Raw genomic sequence first — 25,956 nt, 5'->3', positions numbered from 1 at the left:
AATGTGACTCTGGATGTCTGAACTTTTACATGCAACAGACAAAGGGATTTAAATATAGATTCACAATGGTTCTTACCAAATGATCCCTCCCCAGAGAAGAGAAAAGACGATGTAGAAAAGTAGTGATCCCCAGATCACAAAGTGGTTGATCCATGTCCAATAGTGAGTATCCAGTGCAAGCTGTATAGAAAGATAGTACTATCAATATTTCAGGATCTATAGGAAAGGAGACTATATAAATATTTATTTGCTTTACGATGGCCTTAACATGCTGAATCCTGGATTTTTGAGCAATTTGTACTTAGCTGATTAAATCAAAGTGCTGAAATGTACTCCTAAGTAATACAATATAGTTGTATATAAATTGCAGTTTTTATCAGCATTTATCATACTATTTCAGCCCCTACATTTTCTGTTTCCACACCATGTAATTTTCTTTTTCATTTTCACATCAGATCTATTCCTTCACGAGCCAAAAATATATTTTCTTTCTCATCTTTCTCTACGTCATGTTCCTCAGAAGCTTCAATTGTAAAATTATTCTTTGTTTACCACTGAGATGGCTATTGATAGTTTCTTCTAAAAGCTACAAGCATTCAAATCTAATTGGAAGCCAAATACAGAATGGTTCTTAGAAACTCTATATAAAGGGCTGATAAGGTGAGGTACTTTATGTAATTAATTTTATAGGCTCTTTTAAAAATTTCTTTGAATCACAGCAGTAACAAGTCTCATTATGACCAACATCACTACCAATGATTTCTAAAAGTTCATCATCTTAAAGGACTAAGAAATCAGGGAGCTCTGACAGAATACTACAGCTTTTAATTTACGAGGGAAAAAAATCTATTACCTTTTGCATGGCATGAATATCTTTATAAACTTTTATTTTGTTTTCTTTGAAACATTACTTTTTCTTAAGTAACATCCAAATCATTTGCATTATAAGTACGTTGTCATTTTGATGTTTTAGAAAATTATACCTTTAATGTAACGGTGAATACCAATACAGTGAACACCAATGTTCCAAAGGTCCAGTTTCCAAACATCTATTCAGGAAGGAATAAATAAGTCCTAGGTTAGATATTCCAATAAAAAAAGGGTTTTGTTTTAGAACAATGTTGTTTATAGATAGTCCTAGACTTATGATCACAGTTGGGATCAGAATTGCCCAAGCAAGGCAGTCAAAGGAGTCATGCCTGATTTTATAACATTTTTTTTGCCATAGTTGTTAAACAATCACAAAGTTGTTAAGTGAATCCAGCTTCCCCCCCCCCCTTGACTTTGTTAGAATTCAGTTGGGAACAGTGGTGGGTTGCCCCCGGTTCAGACCAGTTCTCAAGAATTGGTAGTAAAACCGGAGGGAGGCCCCACCCACCACCCCAAATGTCATTGACAATCTGTGCATGCTGTTGCGAACCGGTAGTAAAGGTAAGTAGAACCCACCCCTGGTTGGGAAGGTCGCAAATGATGATCACATGATCCCTGGACGCTGCAATCTTCTTAGATGATACTGGTTTCTAAGCACCTGACTTTTGATCACAGGAACCTGGGGATGCTATAACACGTGTGAGGGCTGATAATAAGTCACTTTTTATAGTGCCGTTGTAACTTTGAAAAGTCATTAAATAAATGGTTGTAAGTTGAGAACTACCTGTAATAGACCAATATGATGATGACACATGGGAATTAAACACATGGGAATTAAACATTTAATGCTTGCAACACATCCTGTATACTACTACTGAATTCAGCTTTCTAATATTGAGTCATAATGCTACAGCCCATATATAGGTACTCCTCAACTTACAACCATTTGTTTAGTGACTGTTGGAAGTTACAATGGCACTGAAAAAAGTGACTTATGACCAGTTTTTAACATGACAGTTGCAGTAACCCCATGGACATGTGATCAGTATTCAGGCACCCGAGAACTGACATGTATTTTTGATAGTTACACTTTCCCGGAGATATGTGGTAACTCTTGTAACCTTTGTAGCTGGCTTCCGAAAAGCAAGGTTAATGGGAGAAACCAGATTCGCTTAATGACTGCATGATTACTTAACAATTGCAGTGATTCACTTAACAGCTGTGGCAAAAAAGGTTGTAAAATGGGACACAATTCACTTAACAACTATTTTGCTTAGCAATAGAAATTTTGAGCTCCATTGTGGTTGTTAAATCGAGGACTACCTGTAAAGGTCAGAAGCCTCAGCAATTATCAAAATATAGAAATACAAAAAAAAAAAAAAAAAAAAAAGACCTGCCTGCCTGCCCAGCATACAATCATAATCAGTGAACCTGGAATGCTGGGCAACTGATGGAATTCAGGTATGGGGTAGAAGATATCCTGATAGAAAACAGAATGGCTGGAATTGGAAGTTTCCATTGTGATATAAGTAAACAGAGTGTTTCAATACTATATTATTTTACACTTTCATTATATCTAAAAAACATTTTATGATTCACATAATTTTTTGTCATGCATCTATTATGGGGAAGTTGGATTGAAAAGGCTGTCTATGAAAGGAAAGAGCAAATGTCATTTTAATTGGATAGTACATGAATTCTAATGTAAAAAGATTTAAATCCCACGCATCCTTATCAAGGAATAAATCCAGGGGAATAAAAAAAAATTTACAACCTGCACAAGATTTTCTCTGTTAATATCAAATGTAAAATAAAACAAAACTCATCCTTATCATCGATGATCTGATTGGTATTGACATTTCTATCTTTTCTTTCATGACCTACTCATCCACTTTCTAGTAAAAGTAATTTGAAAATAATCCATAATACCAATAAAATAACTTTAGCTACCAAATGACGGATCCAGAAATGTGTAACTCCACTTGCAGAATAATTAAAATAATGTTACAATCTCTTCTCACTCTTGTGGACAACTTCCCACTCTTGAGAGATGAAGAAGCCTCTGAGGTATAGTGAAAGAACTATACTTAAAAAAGGATGCAATATTTCTAATTTTCCTCTTCAACAAATAAATTTTAAAATGATGAATACATTTTGGATATTAGATCTCATGTATTAGTGTATTCCAAAACTTTGCATCAAATAGTGATCAGAATTAGAGATCAACAAACAGAATAGGATTCAGGAGTGAAAAAAAAGAAGTTACTTTTTTTTTGAATAAGCAAAATGAGATGAATCACATGATTCTCATTTCCGGTTTTATGTTAATGTTTGATATTTGCAACAAACAAGACACATTCCTTGTTTGTCCAATCACACTTGGCCAATAAAGAATTCTATTCTATTCTATTCTATTCTATTCTATTCTATTCTATTCTATTCTATTCTATTCTATTCTATTCTATTCTATTCTATTCTATTCTATTCTTTTAAAATATCTTCCTTGATTTTACATACATTTCCATATTTATGGGAAAATATTTAACATTATTAAAAAAATGTCCATTTTCAAAATAATGACCATTTTAATCTGGCATTAAAATGAATGAAATACAGGTAATTCAGTATCAGTTGTTTATGTTTATATGAATACTGAACATTTTTATAACAATTCATGTTTTCAATAGCCACTGGGCTATCAGTGGTTGGTGATGAATGCTAGATCAGTCTGTAATAAAACCACTTGAGCCACGACTTAATTGTTGAGGAGAAGACTGTATCATTAAGATCTGGCAATAGGGCAGGATTCTGTTCTTTGAAATCTGCCTAGCCAGTTCCTAGGTTTGGCATCAGCCTCGACTCCAGGTAGGGGTGGGTGAGTGGCAGTGACCATCCGGGATACTTGGGAGGCATCCAGGGGCCTTGCTCCACGGATTGCCAGATGCAGCTGTTGCAACAGCTGTTGCTGTTGTATCAGCCTCCTTGCTTGTATAGCAATCTCCCTGTCTGAGCTTCTTGATTTCATGGGTTGGCAGTGGAGTTCCCTGGACTTATATTGCTGGGGATTTCAAACTGCCATCCCTAGGTGTTGGGTCAGAGGCAGCTAAGGAGTTTATGGCCACCAGGGGCCTGGTCCAAGTCATCCAGGAGCCAACTCACTGTAGCGGTAATACACCCAATCTGGTTTTTCTGTCAAAGCAATTCTGGATCTGGGGAAAATTTTGATTTCTTCCCTGCCATGGACAGATCACTCACTGGTGAACCTCTACAGGGAGGCTGGAAGCCTGGTACTCTGACAAATCAGCCATCAATAGACATTAACAACATCTGTAGACTATGCAAAAAGAGGCTATCACCCAACCCAAAAAGGAACAAACAGTCCCAAGCACCTCTCCACCAGCAATCAGCACCCATAGCATAGGGTGCTGATTGCATAGATTAACTCCAAAGTTAACATTAGACCAGCAATCAAGTAAACAATCCCCTAGTCAAGAAACTGCCAAAAAAGCCAACAACAAACAGCCCAATCAAAGAATCTCTAAGACCAACACTGACAGGCACGCCACTAGAATATAAACTGGCAACGGACTGCACTCCTTACTAACACTGATGATGTTACCTAGTTTGGGTAATGAAATGCCTGCAACAAAACAAGCAAGTTCAAGGACCCTAAATGTCTATGGAGATTTTCAGTCATCCAGGTCACGGTTGTTCCAAAGGTGCTTTCCAAAAGGCAACTGGACTTTCTTTATTTTTTCCTTGAAGACATTTTGCTTCTCACCCAAGTAGTTTCTTCAGAAGCAAAATCTTTATGGTAAATAACAAAGAAGGTCCAGTTACCTTTTGGAAAACACCTTTGGAACAATTATGATTCTAGTTGAACCAGGATGATTTAGTCACAATGATTCATACTTTAATCAACAGTTGGTTGGATGTACAACTGCAATGTAATCTTCATGTCGCTGCTTTAGGAGATGACCCAAAAGTTTTGGCTGGTACACAATGTAGCAGCTACCTTGTTGGCATATACTATCAATATATACTAGCAGCATAAAACCTGGCTTCTAGACCAAATTCAAAGTGCTGGTTGTTATATCCTTAAAAACCTTACATTAGCATATTTATCAGACAGCTCCTTGTAGAATCAAATCTAGCTGTCTGGTTCATCATTGTGAGGTGTCGTGCTGGGAGTCCCTCAATTTTTTAGAGTACATGGGACATAGGCCTGTCAACAGAATTTCTCAGTAATACCCTGTACCTTATATAACTAGCCCCCAACCCCACCAATTTTATGCAGTACCCACCCTGGCTTTTCACAAGCAGGTACAATCTTATTCCACTCTGTCTTAGCCCATGTCAATATTTCATTAGTTTTATTTTATTGTTTTTGTTCTATGGCTCAGCACCCAGAGAACTGTGGTAGTGGGTGGCTTGGAAATAAATAGACAGATAGATAGACAGACAGATAATAAGCAAGCAAGCCTGCCTCATAAGAAGTTGTATCATGAGAATTCTGATGCAACTGTAACTCAAGATAGCTATGGTAATAAGAGCAAAACAAACTATGTACACAGGGGGAAACATACTTAATTGTTGTTGAGCCAGTCCAGAATGTTCAAAAGCTTTTATATAGAATGGAACTATCTATCTATTAAATAAATTTATATGGTTATAAATTTATAACCCTCCATGTAACCAGCAAAACTCTGACAGTGAACAAAGACAATGTGGAAGTGATCTGGATTTTTTTACTTCATCTCACAGGGATCCAACTATTATTTTTGAAATAAAAAAAAATTACACACCCAACATATAAAATTACACACCCAACATATAAAGTCATATTTTCCTAGAAGCAGTGGTGGGTTGCTACCGATTCGCCCAGATCGGGCAAACTGGTAGCGGTGGCGCCGGGAGGTTCCACCCACCCGTCCGGATGTCTCTGTGCATTCGCCGAAGCATCATGCATGCACATCCACAAGCGAACCGGTAGCAACGGGATTTGAAATCTACTACCGGCCTAGAAGTACCGGTAGCTAGCAAGTCTAAAAACAAACACATCTCCAACAAACATCAAGAAAATGCTTAACTTAAGTAGAAATCCAGTTTATGGTAAAAGAAAAAAGATTTGTGTTTTTGTTCCACGGGGAAAAAATTTGACAGATGAGACTGCCTGTGAAGATTCTTTTTCTCCAGGAACTGTCTATAACTCCTGAAAATGTGGAATGGTAGAGAATAGCCTTGGAGTGTGAACTTTAGCATTAGGACAGATTCACACAGTAAATATAATAGAACAGATCACAGTCTTTGGAACAGAAGCCCTGATAAAGTTGGTTTAAACATAGAGCGAGAAAAGTTGCCTAGATGGTTTAACTTTGTGAGTTATTTTAATTAATCTGTATCAATGATCTACACTATTACTTTATGTGGCTTTACTAATTGTTTATTTTTTTCCAAACTACCTACTTTATTTTTCTAACTCTCTTACCTAATTAAAATTCAGCCCCATTTATATATGTGTGTCTGTTAACAGTAACTATTCTAATGTAATTAAATGATACAAACATGAAAATTAGCTGAGCAGAAATAAAGTAAACAAAAAGAAGCAAGTTTTTTTTTTAATCCCATACAATTCTTTGTTTTAAAAAAGTAAATTAACTTTTTTATTATTTTGGCACAGTTTATAGGCAAAAAAGAAAAAAAATGTGATTTTTTTCCCCTAGGAATTTCTGAATTGCAATAGAGAAAAACACACATCATGACAAAACCACAGCAGTCTTACCATGTGAGTGTTGACTGTCATTAGCTGAAGACAGAAAGAAGAAAGGAGGAAGAAAAGAAAAAAGCAAGACACAAATAAAACAAACTGCAAAATATTAATGTGCAAATAAAAGCAGAAGGACTTTAAAATATGTTTTAAATTATGTACTTAACAAAAAGTACAAATAGAATTTTATTTAAATGGATATACTTTGTTCTTTTCAAATTAATTATGCTACTTAATTATATGATATCTATTTTTAAAGTGGAAGATGTAATACATCACATATTGAAAATAGCTTAACTAAAGTTGTATAATTCACTGAGTAAATGTTTCAAGTGACTTGTACCCCAATTAACTCCTATAATTTGTTTGGTTTTAAAAAAATTATTACTAGCCCTTAATAGAAATTAGCCACTAACGAATCTCTCTATTAAGATACTTTTAAAAATATAAATCAACACCTTTACGTTTCCCACAGACAAGTTAGTTTTAAATAATTAAAAATATGAAGATTACATATACTGATAAACTAGGATTCCTGGCTTTTTGTGTATATGTGAATGAAGAGAATTCATTCCTCTCTTCAAGGGACAAAACCAAAAGGTTTTGGTTTTTTGTTGGTTCCACACCTAAAATTCAGTCTAGGATTTGATAGAATTTTGGGTAATTTTCTTTACAAATATAATCAATTGATGAAGCCTTATTTCAATTATCATCATCATTTCTGTCTAGAAGCCACCTGCCTTGTTTCATTTGGCAGGGGCTTTATGGAGCTAAACAGGGAAGTACAAAGCCTACTGTTCTGAGAATGGAATGTTCTAGAGAATTTTGGAATATTCTCTTTCTCCTTTGGACCATGCCAATCTGGCCATGATGGAAATACTGTGAATTATAAATGGTTCATGATGTTCTGGATAAATAGGTCTGATCTGAGTACGCTTGGAGCTGAACTTCTGAAGAGGAATGCAAGGGATACAATACATCAGAGTAAAATAATCTACAGGAAATATAGTCCCAAGGCTTTAAGGTAAATTGTACTCTGAACTCAACATAACAAGTTCAAATGTTAACACCCCTACCAGCTTCTCATTTTAAAAATTGCCTATTATAATAACTAAAGAGAATTACGGAACTTAGAATTACATTTAATGAGAAAGAAAACCCATAATCGTATTTAACTTCCTCGGTTTTTTTTTTCCAGAATACTTCATTCAATCTGTAGACATGCTTTAGGATACAGACAGTTTAGTTTCAATTCTGTAATTTCTCTAATATGGCTAAAAAAAGTAAAATCCTGCCTGAATACTTAGAGAATACACGCCAGTATAAATATAACCAAAGAGAAACCAATTCAGTTATTTCCTCTTAAACAGCTTCCAAAACTTTAGATACAAACCTGCCCATTGCTGGTCATAGTTGAATTGTCAAACAAGAAATAGGCACCAAAGAAAAAGACGACAGCATCAAAAACTCCCAAGAATGTCCAGTAAATGAATATACGCCATCGTAGATGAGCATTCTTGGCAACATCCCTGAATAATAACATATATTACTCATTTTTTTTAACATTTGGAATAAAGAAAAATAAATGTTTTTTTATTACAAAAAGGAATGCTGTAATGTTTCTATGGACTTTATGAAGACCAGAGTTTTTTTCTTACCCTTGCTAGCTTTAAGATATGTGACTTCACTTCCCAGAAATTCCCCAGACAACATAGACAACATCTATGCTGATGTTTCAATCTTTCTATATCTTCTTATTGAGCCTTAAACCAGGATTTACACTAGAAGTGTTTCACTTCAACTTTTATAATTCCCATCTTGGGAGAATTAAAGGAATTGAAGATCACTTTATCTGCAGGGCACCCAAGATGAGCAAGGCTGTCCTAAATTCTTTCATATAGGAAGACTCAGATATATCCAATACATGATTTGCTTTATTTTAAGAGAGCCAACTTGGTTGAGATACCAGGTGGAGACCGTGAGTTCAAGTCCTGCCTTAGGCACAAAGCTAGTCGGGTGAACTTGTAATCAACTCTTAGTCCTACAAAGCAGTAACAAACCACTTTCAAAATCTTGCCAAGAAAACTTCAGGGACCAGTCCAGGCAGTTTCCAGGAGTCAAAATTACTCAAAAGCATGCACACAAGTAATAAAAAACAACACTAGAGGTCCCCAGAACACTGTTTCATTTCAATGACTTTTTTTTAAAGTAGATGCAGATTAAATACGACATGCATACTTGGATATTTGTTCCCAAGTGATTTTTGTAAATATTAATTACCGTATATTACTGAAATTATTTATTCATCAGTGATTCCATTGATAAATCCTATATCACAGATTTTAGCTGAGAAACTGTGACAATGCTTAGACTACAACTATGTTTTGTGTTTAAGCAAATTTGAACTCAATTGTTTTTCAATTATAAACAATAATTATTACTGGATACGCGGGCTGTAATTTTTAGCTATGTGTGCTGATTAATAAATCCTAAACAAAGTCCCTGTGTTGTTTTCCTGCTGGGAATATTTGCAATATGCGCATAATAAATTTCACTAACATAAACATCCCTTGCTCCAACACTCAAGGCTTGCCAATCCTTCAGAAATACAATATGAATTAACTGGTCTCATCTGCCTGTTCAAACAATGAACATATACCTGTATAGTATAGGGTTTCTCTTGAGTGTCTCTGAACTCACATGTTGTTCCATTAGACTATATAACAAAATAGGAAGTGAAGTAAAGCTGATATTATACAGAGTAAGATACGCAGTATCATATAAAGGCTGTAGACAAAAAAAAAAAAACACAGATTATTTTTTTAGTAAAATATTGTCAAAAGGTATTATAAGGGGAAATAAATGAAATGGGAAATCACCAATTAGCAGATTTTTATATTACTACTATCCTAGCTAATGAATGTTTATAATCAGTATTAATCATTGTAACCATACTCTTCAATTCAGCCAACTCTGATTCATATGCTTCCCCTGATTAGATTAAAAATAAATAAATAAGTGTAAAAACAGCAAAATCCAATTAATGATTAGCATTCCTATTACAATAAAAATCACAAAAGAATATATTTCTTAACCATTAAAACAAATATGACTGTAAAATGATTAGCTTTCGCTATTTCAGGCATAAAGTTGGTTTTGTGTATTGTGCAGTAATCACTACCTGATAATAAAAACTTGCAAAATCATAATTATTGCTTCATATCTCACATAAATAGAAGAGTAACAAAAACAATGGTTTGTGACAACTGGGGACAAAAATAAGCATGAGTGGTCTTGCAGCATTGCTGACAAGCCTACTGTACCATACAGAAATAAGAAATGCTGAAGATTTTTTATCTTTCAGTTGTACACAAGCTTAAGAATCTGTGATCTTCCTTGCAAATTTGCATACTTTGTTGTAAAGATTATACTACATACAATACATTACAAGGAATCAAAAAATTAAAAACATAGGTAAGAGTAGATTAGAAGATGTGTTCACGCATTAAATTCAAGAAATAGTCACCAATTTAGGAGATTCAAATGTCTACATGTTCCTTTCTGGTTTTTTCAGCAGAAAAAAATTAAAAAGTAGATTGTCTGCTATGCTATGTCTATGCAAATGTGGAATATTTCCAAGCTCATGTTAAATATACCGTATTTTTCGGAGTATAAAATGCACCTTTCCCACCCCCTAAAAGAGGCTGAAAATTTGGGTGCGTCTTATACTCCAAATGTAGCTTTTGCGAAGCTTTTTTTCAGCCTTAACGAGGCACTAGCGAGTGAAGCAGTCTTCCCAGCTTTGCCTGCTCCCTCGACTCTCCGCTGTGCTTTAACAAGGCGCTAGGGAGTGAAGCAATCTCCCCGTGCTTTGCCTGCTTTTCTCATTACTGCTTCCTCTCAGCTGTGCCTTAGAAGCTTTTTTTATCCCCAAGGTGGGGATTAAAAAACCAGCAAAATAAAAACTAAGCTGCGTCTTATACTCCGAAAAATACGGTAATTTCAGTGTTTCCATTGATGTCCATCCACTGCTATCCAGAATTAATGCAAGCTGAATTATCCAAAAAGCCCCAACTGAAAAAAAGCTAATAGTTTTCATTCAACCCTATACTGAAGAAGAAAAATTGACTGAAATAAATGAAAAACTATAAAAGCAAAATTTATATTGGTTCGTAAAATGAAAGATGTTCTCAGATACCTGTTGTGAAAATCCACAGAAGAATTGGTATAAAAACTGAGGAAAAATGAAGCAGACATTCTGGAAGACAAGAGCAATAGATATTGCACAAATGATCACAAAGTGGTAGCAATACAGTAAATGTTAAAGTTTGAACAACTATAAATCTTAGTTTTTAATAAGACATTACATTAATATCCTTTTAAACACATTTTTCAGTAATATATAGGTGTTCAATTCAGTTTATTGCAATTGCAAACCAGTAGAAGCAGAGTATATTGTATTCTCAGAATTCGCATACACTGGACAGAACAAATATCTGTAAGAAACAAGCCATGACAAATGAAAATATAAAGATGCACTTCTTGCTCCAGACTGTCAGCTGAATGTCACTTAGATTGCCCACCAAAATGGTATCCATCTATTTACTCATGGTTGTCCCCTTTTGAACTGCTGAGTCTGTAGGAGCTGGAGTGAGTGATGGGAGCTCACCTTGTCCCATGGCAGGTCTCTAACACGAGCCTGCTGATCATCAGCCCAGTGTTCTAACCATGTGAACCACTGCGCTCCTTTTTCTATTTTAAAAATGGAGTTAATTTTGTCTGTACATTGCAAAACTGATCTAGCTCTCAAAGTAGAAAGGGATGATTCCCTAGTCACATACAGGGTAGTAGATGGTGCTATAGATTGCATTCCATTTTAGTCAGCTTCTTTTACTTTTTCAACTTTTCCTACTTAACAATAAGTTGTACTGGCTGTGGGATACCTTTACATTTTTTATGTTGGGGTTATTGGGTAGACACCAGGTAAAAGTATCCCCCTGGAAGATAGGCAATGACAATATGTAAAAACTACACCAAGGCAGGAAGAAAGTGTGAGAAGAACCAGTGGGTGATGGGAGAGGAAGCTTGAGTCTTCCAACATTTCACCTAATGGGCTGAGTACTGACATAACAGTATTAATTTTTGTTTCCAAAGTCTGTATATTGCAATGAATTTCTGGGGACTAAAGAAAGAGACTGGTGGTTTGCAGAATTTTGCAGGCTTAGAACATCTTCATATTTAGGATTTAAATATGGAGACAGGTTATCCGAGGAACTGACTCATCCTACCCAGTCGGGCAGGGAAGATATGTTACAGACTCAGTTAGAGAATTTCAACTGGCAGGATCCAGGAAAAGGGCCCTCTCTGCTCCTGCCTGGCCCTCTTGAATATCCCCTCTCTAGAGTTGAGGCAGCCCCCGCTCTCCTGGCCTTTCAAAGGAGTTTGAAGATCTGGCCCTGCCAACTCACATGGGGCTCACTGAGCAGCATACAAGCCTGGGTTTGGTTGGTGCCTTGATGCTGCTTGTCCTGCCTCTTAACTTCTAACTTAACTTCTAATTATTTATCCTTGTTTTTATCTATCTACATTTATTGATGTAATGTATTTTTATATAGGTTTTAGGCTTTTATGCTTTTAACTGTACACTGCCCAGAGTAATTCTGAGAGTGAGATGGAAGGTACTTAAATTTGACAAATAAATTTAAAAATATTCTTTCTTTCTCCAGAAAATGGGTAAGGATTACTCCACTGCATCAAATGTCTGTTTGCAAGAGAAACAAAAACTCAAATTCAGTATATGTATATGGCTTACTGGCTAAAGTATATGTAGCCAGTTAGCCAAATCTAGGATATCGCCCCCTTTACATTTCAATATGCAGTACAGTATCTATTTAATAAGATTTGTTAGGTTCTAATTGGCTGCAAAGGGCTTGATGCTATCAATTTGCCCTTGAAAAGAAAGACAAAAGTATCAATCCTTTATCCAAGGTAAAGGCTAGGAAAAGAAACAATTGGATATGTTTGTGTGTGTTTGTGTATGTGTGTAGGGGAAAGGAAGGAAGATAAATGATACAGAAACAAGGACATAGTATGCATTTAATAATGCTTAGAGTGTGTCCCTGTTGTCTGGAGAAGGAGGATAATATAGAACCGAATATATTTCTGTCAATCAATTGCTACACTAGACCGTATTGATCAGATGAGCTATTTACAGATCAATCATGGAAATACATATTGCTATTTCGGCCATGCTGGTTCAAATGGATATTAAAACTGATATTCAATTCAAAGTGGAACTTTGTCATTTTCTGTGAGATGGAAGGACATATAAATTTGATAAATAATTGAATACACAAACAAACTTAAAAATAATAGCTTGGGGAAAGTAATAGCTTGCCTTTGAGTCACCTTATTTTGTCCATTAATTACTGTCTTTAGGATAAAGCCGTTTCAGAGGCCATAGCTGAATGGCATTGTATTTGAGCAATGTATTCATGTATGAATCCATATATCAAGGACGAGGTAGGAATAAAGTATAATCTGGTCCAAGATATACCGTGTATCCTGAAGCCTTTGTGGAATAAGATGATATAAAATACCCGAAACTGGCATTTTAAAGTACACGTTTACAAAGCTATGATTTTATGGTTGAAAATGTATAAAAATGCCAATTAAAGTTGCTGTTATTATGATCCAGGCAACCAGTGTTGACATAAAAACATTTGTCTTCTATTTAGCTCAGTCAACTAAAATAGGAACCTGATAAATATTGCAACCATCAAACAACTTACTTCTTTATTTATTATATTAATGAATGTTCCAGTAGTAAGTAGTTTTAGGACTACAGGGTTTTTGTTTTGCTACCCACACAACAATTGTTATGCCAGCAAATTGATGAAGACAGTGAGGGACACCACCTGCTGCCAAATATAGAATCAAAAGGACTGCAAGGTAATAAGCTAACAGACCTCCTTGGGGATGGGGCACAAACCAGTTTTGCATTTTCAAAAACTCTTTGCCCACATCAGATAAACAGTAGTAAAAAAAATAAGCTTAAATTATTTGGTATGAGTGCAGAAAAGGGCTGTCGTGGCTTGGATCCAAAATCACACTATGTGAGTAGAAAATCCTTGGATCATTCCATGTCAAGTGGTCTGATTTCAGGAAAATGACCATCAGGTTGACCATCACGGATTTTGATGAAATTTGGTGTGAATATGCACACACGTCCCCAATGAACATTGGTAAAGTGTTATGTTTGCCGATGCAATACTTGCGGAGATATAGTCATTTGAATGACCCCATACCCCAGCCTTCAACAGTATGAATCTGAAATTTCAGCAACTTTGAGACATAATATCTCTGGCAATATTTTGTTGAGAGAAACAAAACTTGGCTGTCTTGTACAACTTATTGTGCTCTATAGGGCCTCATGGATGCATAAATGTTACCAATGCATCATTTTGTTTGATCAAAATTTCCATGACGTGGAAATTGCCTACCCACCATTTTTTGTCATAAATTCAGGCAACATAACAACCGGGAAATAGGTCGGCCATTCTGCGAGGCCCTGCTCATTCATTTTATTGGCCTGAAAGACAAAATGTTTGTTGGATTCCAGAACCACATCTTATTTGTGTGTTTCTAGTGCCTTCAGGTTGACAGAATCAATTCCCAGAAGCGATGCTAAAGAATGTGGTGCATAAATTCAATAATATATAAGTGATCGTGGGAATTTGGCAGTTCATACAACAGTTTGGACTTTGGCTTGGAAACCATATAAGATACACACTTTAGGCTTGGGAACCTAGGATAAGCTGCCCAATTGTTGACTTGGGAACTGGACAGATACCCACAAAAGGCTTTGAAACCTTGAAGAAGAAACCAAACTACAGGCTTGGGATCCTGAACCAAGAAACCCACCCATGGCTGGTATTGCATGGCTATCAGGTGTGCTCCCTATGGTGATGGGATTGCTGGGTCAATTGCCTGAACTGGTAGTGACAATGTCACCATGGGCCAACACAATATAATAGTAATAATGATGTCTATATAAAACAAACAAGACCAAACAATAATAGAATGGATGTGACACTGCCATAGCAACTTTGTCCCTATTTTAAGGGCTTTATACAACAGTGATGAAACACCAACTCTACTTTTTTAGGGAGTTTGAAACATGCTCTTTCTAATGAGAATGATTTAACAGTGTTTCCAGAAGGTCTTTTTTTTATAAAAGTGGGATGAAAATACCCTATTTTTGGCATTTTTACAAAAACCGTCAACTTTACATTCAATTTGTGAACTATTGGAAAGCAGTAGGAGAATTAAATTTTATATTTGACAACCTTGTGTTGCTAAGTTATTACGCACAAAGTTTCATGTTTCTCATACCTTTCCTTCCAGAGATATAAGAAGCCAAACTTTACCTTTTTTTTTGTGCCGCAGTCATTTTTAGCCAATTTTGCTCCCATTATCTAGATGAAGATCACGCACGAGAATGTTTTTATTATTTTGTTTGATAGAGTATAACAAGTTGCACAAGATGGCCAAGTTTTGTTTCTCTCAACAAAATATTGCCAGAGATATTATGTCTCAAAGTTGCTGAAATCTCAGTGTCATACTGTCGAAGGCTGCGGTATGGGGTCATACAAATGACTATATTTCTGCAAGTATTGCATCGGCAAACATAACACTTTACCAATGTTCATTGGGGACATGTGTGCATGTTCACACCAAATTTCATCAAAATCCGAGATGGTCGACCTGAGAGCCCCAAACCACTTGACATGGAATGACCCCCTTCCATTAATATGGACAGAGAGGCTACTGATACTCCAGAGAGCATCAGAATGCTAGGAAACCTTTCCAATAATTTGGGGATGTGTACAACTGCTAGCGTAAGTAGGTCAGTACTATTGTACACAAGCAGAAGTGACTTCTGTTGACTTCTGACACCACTGTACACAGTTGAAAAGATACACTATTATTGAGCGCTTCAAACTTTTCTAAAAGGTAAAGAAAACACTATCTTACCTTATAAAAGAAGTATTGCACCAGTTCAGATATCCTGACATAATAAAAATGCCCATGAATCAGTAACATTTTTTTCAAATGTTTAAATTTGGGTATTGCATAGTCACTGTTTCTTGCAGCTTGACGGCCTTCTTTTCCAATAATGCCTAAGGGGAAAGAACAGTGAGAGCTGATGAAGTAAAATAGGTGCGAGGCTGTGAAATCAAGTTGTAAAATTTATACCAGAAATTCCCTGGGGTTTACATTTGATTACAATTTTGAGACTGTTAAGAAGGACAGACCCAATGCAATTTGACTTATGACTCAATACCTTTATTTTTAGTGAAAGGAAATTAAGATGCTTACTTACTTTAGATGGACCCTGTCTACTTACCTATGCCAACATGTGCTTCTAATATCATACTGACATCATTTGCTCCATCACCAATTGCTAATGTGATGGGGTGCTCTTTTGACCATTTAATTAATTTTACAATCTAAAAGGGAAAAAGTGTAATACTTTACTATTTCTATATGTTATAGTTATGTCCAGTAGTTTACTTGCTAGGGATTATTATTTTTTTCTGGCAAACTGGTTACAAAGGTAGATAGAAAATACATTCTGAGGAATCTTACTTTCTCAAGAAACTTAGTACGCCCCTTCATTTATCATAGGGAGTAAATAATAAGTAGTTATCTGCAGAGATTATCCATGTGAATATTTCCAGATAGCTTTCTCGTTCAAGCAAATACAACAGAGCCAAATTTACCCATTTCTCATAGCATTGGAGGAAGGTAGAATATATTAAACGATGTCCAAATGTAACAGATGTTTTTCTCAGATATATTTAGCTGTTTTCTCTCTTGCACATTTTTTACTTTTTTCCAGTTTTATTCCTGATATTAATTTAGACAGAATCCTAATTAGCCAACTTTTCTGAATTATTTACTAAAATAATTTAGTAAAAAAATTACATTTTTCCTTTGTTAAAATTAATTTGTTTTTGGGGTATGTTGAATCTTGAACTGTACATAAATGAGTGTCACAGCAGGATGCATCTTGTATGAACTATTAACTAATTGCTTTCCTGTAGAAATTTTTCTTTGGTTTCTTTTCTCTTTGTTTTTCGTTTTTTTCATCCATTATCAGTTACTGGAAGGAGAGTGTTCAAAATTTTATAATTACCACAATGTATTATATGACCATTTCAATATTGACATAACGAGAAAGACGGAAATACAAACCTGTGCTTTTTGCAAAGGAGCCATGCGACAGCATAAAACTGCACTGCAGTTTCTACAAATTTCAAGGAAGATTTCTCGGTAGTTACCAGAGCTGCCATCTTCCCGTGGTTTCATTATTAATGATAATGCTGCTCCATCAATAATTAAACCATAATCTTGCATTTCAGCTGAAAGCCTTTGAGTGACAAAAGTATAGAAATTAATGTTGATTTGCAATTTAACTAAGCAAGAGCACCATGTCAAAAGATATCCTGAAATATAGAGTTCCAGGTCTTGTTTCCTTTTGAAATAAATCCAAAGTAGGTTTGTTTTCCCTTTAAAGATTGTAAAAAAAGAGTACTTTTTTCCCACTAGACTGTCATTCCATTCATCTCTTGGTCTGCTTCAGATATCATATATATCAATAGATATAAAAATGGGCTATTTTTACATTTTAAGGATGCCCTCCAACACTATCAGACAGCATCAATTTCCATGGGATAGCAGATGTGCAACTTCTATTTTCCATTGTTGTTCTAGAGCAAGGGTCCCCAATCCCTGTCCATGGACTGCCACCGGGCTGTGGCATGCCAGAAACTGGGCCATGCAAACAAATGAAGGCCTATCCATGGGATGCAGGCAGCATGCGAAACTATGCCCTCTCCGGTCTATGGAAAAACCTCTTTCCACAGAACCGATCCCTGGTGCCCAAAAGTGGGGGGGGCACTGCTCTAGAGGACAGATGCTGCATTGGAGGAGACACACTTCTAGATCCAATTAAGCCCACCAATTCTGTCTGATCATGCAGGATGGGCAGAAACTTCAGATGACAGAGGTGTCTCAGGTAGATGAGCCCTATGGCATCTAAAGTTTTATAGGTGGTAACCAGAACTCTGAATGGAAGCCTGCTGGTAACCAGTGCAGCACCCAAAGCACGGGTGTCATATAGGCATGCCACCATATTTTTATTATTTTATTTTATTTTATTTATATACCGCCCATTCAATAAGACAAGTGATTCTTAGTGGTATACAATATGTTTTAAAAAATCACAAATAATAATTATATTATTATTAAAATGTTCAAAATTATAAAAAAAAATTGGTGAATGGATGTTTATAATAACAGAGCTACTTCACTAGTTCACCATTCTCTGGGGTCCCCAGGCCTGATGGCACAAACAGGTCTTGAGGGACCTTCAGAAAGCAAAGAAAAATGAAGCCAAGCTAATCTCAGAGGGGAGGATAGTCTACAATGGGAACACCACAACTGAGAAGTCCCCTTGCCTAGGGTCCACCAAATGTAGCTCCCCAAATGACAGAACTCACAGCATGCTCTCTCTACTAAATTTGGTGGGACAGAGAGATGTAACTGGGGAGAGGCAGTCCCTCAAATAATCCGGTCCCATGCCATATAGAGCTTTAAAGTTCAAAATCAGTTCATGGAGCAGAAGTGTAATATATTTTACAAGGAACTCGTATAATTACCCACACTGTTGCATTTTGCACGAACTGAAGTTTCTGGATTCTCTTCAAGGGCAGCCCAGTGTAGAGTGCATTACAACAGTCCAACTGGTGGCTGACTAGTGCATGAGTGAGCATGAGTAGGGCCCAGAAGTGGTTTTCAGTAAGTTCTGACCAGTTCTGGAGAACCGGTAGCAGACATTTTGAGTAGTTCGGAGAACCGGTAGTAAAATTTCTGACTGGCCCCACCCCCATCTATTCTCTGCCTCCCAAATCCCAACTGATTGGGAGGAAATGGAGATTTTACAGTATCCTTCCCTGCCACGCCCACCAAGCCTCTCCACATCCACCAAGCCATGCCCACAAAACTGGTAGTAAGAAAATTTGGATTTCACCACTGCTCTGGATGGTTTACAATGTCAGCATATTGCCCCCAACAATCTGGGTTCTCATTTTACTGACCTCAGAAAAATGGAAGGCTGAGTCAACCTTTAACCCCATCAGGATTGAACTCCAGGATATGGGCAGAGTTCGACTGCAATACTGCACTCTAACCACTGCACCATCAATATTTTCAACTTACCCTGAGTAGATGTCCCTTGTTAAACTGCCACTGTGCTTTAGGACAGTTTTGCTCAATTCAAATAATACATCATGCAAATTCTGCTCCTCTATTTTCTTTGTAGTCAACTCAAGTATTTGAGTATTTCTTCTGAATAGCTTGCAAGCATAGCAGGCTGCTGCAGCAGTCTCCATTTTGTCTCCTGTCAGAACCCATACTTTAATGCCAGCCTTCTGCAGAGCATCAATTGTATCAGCAGCTTTTTCCTGTAATCTAGGAAGCAACAACAATAACTAATAAAATTTGGAATTAAAAATATAGTGAATCTATTACATTACATTTTGTTACATGTCTATATAAGGGAAACCCTCGGTTTAAATTCCTTTTAACAATATATTTTCTATCGTGATATTAACAAATCGTTCAGTTATTTGAACTTGATACAGGAATTAAATTTTTCATCTCCAAAGAAGGACAGTGTGTTTTCCAACTGTTTTTAACATTTGCCACTAAAGCGATCATTTTTCTAAGCTGGGTGAGATTCTAAAGCTTCATTTAATCAATGCAGATTACTGTAATTTAGCTCATTATGTTAAAAATGAAAAAGCTTTCATTTTCCAAATAATCCCTTTGACCTTGTCTCAATAAATTAGGAACCTTTAGTTAACTAGAATGTCCTGTGCTGTCCAAACTGAGAAACTATGCTTAACCAATCTAACTATAAGGGTCAGAATCTTTTTGTCACATAGGTATTTGGACCAGGAAAAGAAATTAACTACCACAACTGAATTTAAGATCAAGAACAATATGTCTGACATGTATGGAAAGAAGAACACCAACCGGTCTTCAACTGCTGTAGCCCCAAGCAAGATAAGTCCATGTTCTATCTGTTCATATGCCTCTGCCAGTTTTTTTTCCCGATCCTGAAGGGCTAATTTTGCCTCTTGAAGCTGTTTTTCCACAATCTCATATTCTTCGTGTGTGAATTTTTTATATGCAACGCATAATGTTCGCAAACCCTCCTAAAAACAATTGTTTTAGAAGCACAAAAAATATTTGTTGGAAAGGTTGCATGCTTTACTAATGAGCTCTAGTCTACACAGAAGTCTAAGGCATGATTTGTTGAACAAGCTATTGTGGTTTTGCTTACATATACAGTAATGCTAAACCACAAACATACCATTTAAAAGGGTAGCATCAGGAAGATAGAGCCTTTGAGGGCTTGTATGGCTTGTATCTTCCAAAACAATGCCTCAGGATCCCATAAAGTAAAATAAGATTTAAAATGGTGACAATCATATGATACATTCACATCTCAAGAAAGAATATTCAAATGATGTATAATTACATCACTCTTGTGTGAGATCTTTGGGTTAGATCAGTAAAATCTTTGGTTCTATACACAGGTAGACACCGGGAACAGGAAAAGTCCAATATGATACATGACAAAAATTTGCTTCATGTCACCATGAACTGAATATCACAACTTACATATATACTTCTCTTAGACGGAAGGATGGGGGAAAATGCAACTATAGAGAGATGGGATTTGCATCATGATATTACCATATGATTTTGATGGAATCTTGATTTGCTGTGGACATCAATGTGTTCCAGAGTACTGGTAGCTCTGGGGAAAATTACATTTCTTTCTGTTTGATAGATACACAATATAAGTTATATTTAATAAAATTTGGATCTTACCACAGCATTTCGCTCAACTCTTGACCTAATCTGTTCTATTTTTCCTTCTGTAACTCTAGGAAATATAGAAGAATCTGCTCCTTTGCAAAACAGAAAGATTTCCCCTGAAAAAATATAAGCAAAACAAAATGAGAAAAGTTTGTTAAATATACAGTAACATATCTGGGAAGAGTAAGTGAAGTGACCTTAATGAAAATACGCAAGATTACCTAGACAACGTTTTTTAAATCCTGAGGAAGAAGATAGTATTCAGAAACAACTCAGGCAGATACCCCACAATTCATGAGAGTATAAAAGGGGGCAGAGGGGAGAGCAGAATCTCATAAGTAAGATTTTATTATTCTAACCAATCTCAATAAAGATAATTCCCGTTTTCCCATGGAGTTGATTTTCTGGTCTGGTATTTGGGTTTGACAGTATATTTCTTCCCCTGGTCTAAACAGATTTCTGAAAATATTAATAGACCTTCTTTAACATAGTTATAGCATATTAAAATAAGGAAGATAAAAGTTAGGCACATGCATTGGCTCAGAATGCTGCACTCTAAGCCCTCTCCTTGTTTCTTCAGAGTCATGTGATCTATCTACAGTAGAGCTTTCCTAAGTACTTTTCTCTTGACATCCTTCCCCCAACAAATTTGGTCCTGTTCCTATCTGAGAATTATCTTTCCGACATATAAGCAGAGTTCCAATATTTTTATAGCTTGTTTAATAGCATCCTATTGGGCTGGAAAGAATAAAAAGTCCTTCTTTTTACTACCTTTTGCTGATTTTACAATCACACTCATCCGTCTTCTTACTGAATCAAAACTAAGAACTTCTAATAGTTCAAATCTGAAGGGGGAAAAAAACAACATTTTGCAATCAGTCATATTTGCCTGTATACACTCTTTAATTTTAGAAGAATACGGATGCCGTGCTCTTATATTTCTTGTGATGGGAAAACAATATCCCATTGAAACACTTTGACTCAAAATTCACTTACAGAGTTCAAAGTCTTTCCAAAATAGCTTAAAGAATCAACTAAGCAGAATATTTTTGCCAAGTTATTTTTATAATAACATTAAGTTTTTTAATATACATGAAGTATTCCATCGATTACTCTTGTTTCATATTAAAAACAACTTACCTTTCAATGTCATTTTCTCGATTTAAAATTTCCATAAAATTGTCTTTCAATCGTAAATATGTATAACCAAGTCTGAAAATTCAATTATAGACATAATAGGGATTAAAATGATCATATTTCATGTTTACAATAGAGTTTTATGTATGTTAAAAATACCTTTTTAATATAATTTTTAGGTCAGAAAAATGTGATTTACTCAAGTTGGTTAAGGATTCCTTTACCCTGTATTCTATTTCAAGGATGAAAGAATAGTTAATTTACCTGAGCTATTGATGCCTAAGGTAAAGGTAAAGGTTCCTCTCACACATATGTGCTAGTCATTCCCGATTCTAGGGGGCGGTGCTTATCTCCGTTTCAAAGCCAAAGAGCCAGTGCTGTCCGAAGACGTTCTCCGCGTTCATGTGGCCAGCAAAGACGCACTGAATGCTGTTACCTTCCCACCAAAGGTGGTCCCTATTTTTCTACTTGCATTTTTTATGTGCTTTCAAACTGCTAGGTTGGCAGAAGCTGGGACAAGTAACAAGAGCTCACCCCGTTATGTGGCACTAGGGATTCGAACTGCTGAACTGCCGACTTTTCGATCAACAAGCTCAGCTTCTTAGCCACTGAGCCACTACATCCATCCATCTATCTGTAATGTTGATGCCTATCTGTAATCAAATCAGGTTTTTTATTTTGCTGTTACCAAGATATTAGATGCATTCAGATGCTGGAATTGGTGCAAACTGTAGAGCATTATTTAGGAAAGTGCACGGTAGTTATCATTTTTAGTTTGTTCCTCCTTAGCAGTGAGAGTAGCTAAATAAAGCCAAATAACTTCATCTCTGGTTGCTTAGCATTATATGATCTGGCTTGTTCTTTTTCTAACAAGTCAAAAGAGTTAAAAGGTTCCAAGTTTACTTAGTTGCTCATACTGGTTGAAGAAGCAAGTAGAAGTACTTAAATGGTGTATACAGTATGCCAACTTTCTTCAGAATTTTTACTTTCATCACATTTGGACATTGCATTTCTGGCTCTCAATTATATTCTTCTCCATATATATAGTAAACAAGCCTAACATAACTCCATGGAACACTCTTATGAGATAACAATATCCAACATTCCATTTTCTACCTTTTCCCTTTTTGATCTATCTGTGGGTAACGAACAATTTTTAAAAAAATATGTGAGTGTGGATATTCCCATATATAGACTAGCTTAGCCAGTTGTGATGTTGTCTTCAAGTAGGTCTCAAAACAGATTTTTACCATTTTTATTGTTGTGCTTTCTAGCCTCTAGGCTGTAATAAAGGTTCTTATTTTTGATACCCTCTTAGCCAGACATGTTCACACAAATTACAATAAGAAACATACAGAAGAAACTTTTCAGCATAAATTAAGAGAAGCCTAGAGCTTTTTTACAGGCTCTCGGTTCAAAGTAACATCCCACACATGACTAGGCCTACTTTTGTTTTCTTGATATAGGTATTTTCTTCACAGACATATTTTCAAAGATAACATTGTCCCCTGTTCTCATACTATGAAATGGAACAGACATTTGATCTTACACAATTTTTGAGACAATTATACTAACTTGCACATACCTCTGAATTCCTTCAACTAAAGCAACTTCGTCAGGGGATGATGAAATATACACGGAAGATTTTCCTGAAAGCTGAGCTTTCTTTACTCCATCTACCATATCATCTTCCTTCACTTGAACCGTATGACAAAGGCATAGAGCTCGGAAAAAGAGCTCTTCTCGGTCCTAATAAATTAAAAAGGAAATAACATCTATGAAAAGCACTAGTACAGGAAAAATATTGGACACTTAAATTTATTAGACTGATGGGCTCAAAGTGGATATATTATTAGTATTGATCCTAATTTAAGGAAGTGGATGGAAAGAAAAAAAATTCTGCTCTCCCTCCTTCCACCAACACCTCTGATTCCTAAAATTTGTCCATTAGATCATTGAGGTCTTATGAACAAATTGGAATGGAACACAAGATAAGGAATTGCAGAGAGGAAGGCAAGGGAAGGCTTTCCACTGTTGTAAGGGTACCTATTTTAAGAAAAAACTCTATAAATAAGTAAAACAAATTCAATGTATTTAAAGAACTAATGTTCTTGATATGTTCATTAAAAAGTATTTAGTCGTTCTATTTCTGGATACAGCTACAGCGGTCTTAGCGCGGCTTAGTCCCATGTGATCACTATTTTTTTTCTTATTATAATTTACATAGCTATTTCCTTACTCACTTAGGGCCATTGCTAGACCAATAACAGAGAGTCTGTGATGTTGAATCAATAATAAAATGATCTTTTGGGATCAGTATGCAACTTGCACTCAGGACTTTTTACAACTTTATTAAATCAGGCTAGTGAGATTATCTGAAGTGTTATGAGCTCTGAGAGAAAAGAGAGAGAAAGAGAGAGAGAGAGAAGAAAAGCTGATGTGGTTTGGAGAAAACATCTCTGAGAAAGGAGCCAATTCACCTGTGCATTACAAAAGTCAATGTCAATGTAAGCCTTTCACAATGATAAGTGTAATCATTATGTCCACCCAACAAAGTCATTTTAGAGCAGTTAAGTTTACCTTTCCACCAATGAATGATTAGTGTATCTAAATTTAAATGGATACATTTAAACGTAAACATGATCAAAAAGTGTGTTCTTTGCTACTACCAAGTTCTTGCTATCCTTATTCAATCCTCTAGATCCATCCTTCTTTCCTGCTTTATCAAACTAGGGAGGCATCAAGATCACAATCCTTGGATTTAGCATGCTGAACTGCTAAATCAACTTTCTACATTACTCCAATTTAATTTAAGCCCAAGTGGTATCATCTTCATTTATTAGTTTGATGACCAGAGAATTCTAAATTATTTTCTGCAATGGTTTTAAGCAATGGTTTTTATATTTGATATTTGTCAAATATGATGTTTGATATTTGTCAAATTAGAAACATCTTAGAAAAAGCATTTAACATTTTTAAAGCACAATACCTATTTGACGGAAAGCTACTTCAACCAAGTGATTCAAGTGCCATGTTTTTAATAATTGAACAGGGCAGTAAACTGGATGGGAAATCAACAACAGATTGTTGCCAACAAAATTACATAAATGTGTCCAGAAAATCAAGAAATCAAGCTTAATGTTTCAGTATTTTGGATTAACAAAGCACAACTGTCCATACTTTTCCACTTCCTCCTGGGGATGAATCAATCATATCAATTCCAGCACAGTCATGGAGGATTTGGCCATTACAGATGACATGGGGTATATAAACATGGCCCTCAATGCAGCACTCTATGAATTCCATATTGTTTTCAGTTAATGTCCCTGTTTTATCTGTGAAGACATATTCAACCTGAAAAGAAAAAAATAGCATAACCTAGAATTAATATAACAAGGACAGATTTGAATGATTATGTGTGAATTTTGAAATTATGTCATTTGGTCTTTAGAAAACTTGCAGTATTTTCTTAGAAGGCATTTTGCTATGATGCAAATTAATGCACTTCAGAGGAAAAAGCTGTTTTATTATTTTTTAAAATAATATTTTTATTACTCTAGTTCAGAAAAATTATCTTTACGAATTTCAAATGGTAAGGATGTTTTCAGTACAAGGAGCACTAAATGATTCTTACGACCATTCATTTAGTGACTATTCAAAGTTATAATGGCGCTGAAAAAAGTGACTTATGAGTGGGTTTTCATATTTATGACTATTGCAGTATCCTTGCAGTCATGTGATCAAAATTTGTGCTCTTGGCAACTGGCATGCATTTATGACAATTGCCATGTCCCAGGGTTGGTGATCACCATTTTAACTTTCTCAGCCAGTTTCTGACAAGTGAAGTCAATGGGGCAAGCCAGATTCATTTAACAAACTCATGATTCAGTTAACCACTGCAGTGATTCGCTTAACAACTGTGGCAAAAGGTCGTAAAATGGAGAAAAACTCACTTAACATTTGTCTTGCCTAGGAATGGAAATTTTGAGTTCAGTTGTGGTTGCAAGTCAAGGGCTACCTATATATCAGCAGAATAGGCCTATGGAGATTCTCAGTCATCCAGGTCATGGTTGTCCCACAAAGTGCTTTTTTCAAAAGGCAGCTGGATTTTCGTTGTTTCTCTTTGAAGATGTTTCACTTCTTGAATGAGAAGCAAAACATATTCAAGGAAAAACAAAGAAAGGTCCGTTGTCTTTTGAAAAAGAACCTTTGGGACTATCAGCAAA

At 35.8% G+C, this 25,956-nt stretch overlaps 1 protein-coding gene across 1 annotated transcript in view; it reads right to left on the bottom strand.

The window, feature by feature from the left end:
* ATP11A (ATPase phospholipid transporting 11A) overlaps positions 1-25,956 on the bottom strand; it is a 60,951-nt gene that overhangs the window by 7,142 nt on the left and 27,853 nt on the right. The window contains exons 13-28 of the mRNA XM_070943232.1: positions 24,911-25,084; positions 23,316-23,479; positions 21,734-21,805; positions 21,365-21,438; positions 20,606-20,709; positions 19,742-19,923; positions 18,923-19,174; positions 16,898-17,072; positions 16,047-16,149; positions 15,674-15,819; positions 10,836-10,895; positions 9,297-9,424; positions 8,031-8,166; positions 6,653-6,676; positions 984-1,049; positions 77-180 (exon numbers count right to left, since the gene is read on the bottom strand). Of these exons, the coding sequence (XP_070799333.1) occupies positions 77-180; positions 984-1,049; positions 6,653-6,676; positions 8,031-8,166; positions 9,297-9,424; positions 10,836-10,895; positions 15,674-15,819; positions 16,047-16,149; positions 16,898-17,072; positions 18,923-19,174; positions 19,742-19,923; positions 20,606-20,709; positions 21,365-21,438; positions 21,734-21,805; positions 23,316-23,479; positions 24,911-25,084 (1,964 nt within the window). The remainder of the gene's footprint in view (positions 1-76; positions 181-983; positions 1,050-6,652; positions 6,677-8,030; positions 8,167-9,296; positions 9,425-10,835; positions 10,896-15,673; positions 15,820-16,046; positions 16,150-16,897; positions 17,073-18,922; positions 19,175-19,741; positions 19,924-20,605; positions 20,710-21,364; positions 21,439-21,733; positions 21,806-23,315; positions 23,480-24,910; positions 25,085-25,956) is intronic.

The sequence above is a fragment of the Pituophis catenifer genome, unplaced genomic scaffold, assembly GCF_029215685.1.
Source record: "Pituophis catenifer annectens isolate HBS135680 unplaced genomic scaffold, rPitCat1.0.hap2 SCAF_4, whole genome shotgun sequence".
Classification (NCBI taxonomy): domain Eukaryota; kingdom Metazoa; phylum Chordata; class Lepidosauria; order Squamata; family Colubridae; genus Pituophis; species Pituophis catenifer.
Note: the sequence above shows the minus strand (reverse complement) of the source record. Positions and strands in the feature narration are given on the sequence as shown.